Source organism: Plectropomus leopardus, unplaced genomic scaffold (genome assembly GCF_008729295.1).
Source record: "Plectropomus leopardus isolate mb unplaced genomic scaffold, YSFRI_Pleo_2.0 unplaced_scaffold94182, whole genome shotgun sequence".
Taxonomy (NCBI): domain Eukaryota; kingdom Metazoa; phylum Chordata; class Actinopteri; order Perciformes; family Serranidae; genus Plectropomus; species Plectropomus leopardus.
The window spans coordinates 1-929 of NW_024703875.1; the positions used below are offsets into that span (position 1 = coordinate 1).

The 929-nt window shown below is 47.7% G+C and overlaps 1 protein-coding gene across 1 annotated transcript; it reads left to right on the forward strand.

Annotated features, from left to right (window-relative positions):
- Positions 1–3: 3 nt before the first annotated feature.
- On the forward strand, positions 4–924 carry LOC121940790 (E3 ubiquitin-protein ligase TRIM21-like; the record flags this gene model as incomplete). The annotated part of the gene is made up of 1 exon (XM_042483482.1): positions 4–924. A coding segment is annotated over one exon (921 nt), but the record flags the coding sequence as incomplete, so codon positions are not given.
- Between the last annotated feature and the right edge of the window lie 5 nt (positions 925–929).

A 929-nucleotide genomic window follows, 5' to 3' on the forward strand; every position in this document is an offset into this window, starting at 1 on the left:
GTCTTCACGGCTCTGAAGGAGTCTGTTGAGAGAAGCTTGGATGAGTTCATCAAAACGATAGAAAAGAAGCAGAAAACAACACAGAAACAGGCTGAAGGATTCATCAAAGAGCTGGAACAGGAAATATATGAGCTGAAGAAGAGAAGCGCTGAGGTGGAGCAGCTCTCACGCTCTGAAGACCACCTCCAACTTCTCAAATGTGTCCAGTCTCTGAAAGCTGCTCGACTCTCCAAGGACTGGACAGGGGTCAGAGTCCGTCCACCATCATATGAAGAGACTATGGTGAGAGTTGTGTCTCATCTGAAGGAGACACTCAATAAAGACATGAAGAAGCTGCTCCCTGAACCTGAGCTGAAGAGGGTCCAGCAGTATGCAGTGGATGTGACTCTTGATCCTGATACAGCAAATCCCTACCTCATCTTGTCCCGTGATGGGAAACAAGTGAAACACGGTGATGTGAAGAAAATTCTCCCAGACAACCCAAAGAGATTTTCCCGTTATATTTGTGTTTTAGGAAGGCAGAGTTTCTCTTCAGGCAGATTTTACTTTGAGGTTCAGGTTAAGGAAAAGACTGACTGGGCTTTAGGAGTGGCCAGAGAGTCCGTCAACAGGAAGGGAGATGTCCCACTGACCCCCCAGGGTGGTTACTGGACTGTGTGGTTGATAAAGGGAAATGAGTACATAGCGCTCGCTGGTCCTTCAGTCCGTCTCTCTCTGAAGTCTCCCCCTCAGAAGGTGGGGGTGTTTGTGGATTATGAGGGGGGTCTGGTCTCCTTTTATGACGTAGATGCTGCAGCTCTTATGTACTCCTTTACTGGTTGCTCCTTCACTGGAAAACTCCTCCCGTACTTCGGCCCCTGTACTAATAATGGTGGTAAAAACTCTGCACCTCTGATCATCTTACCTGTCAATCAAAGTGGCTGATCTTT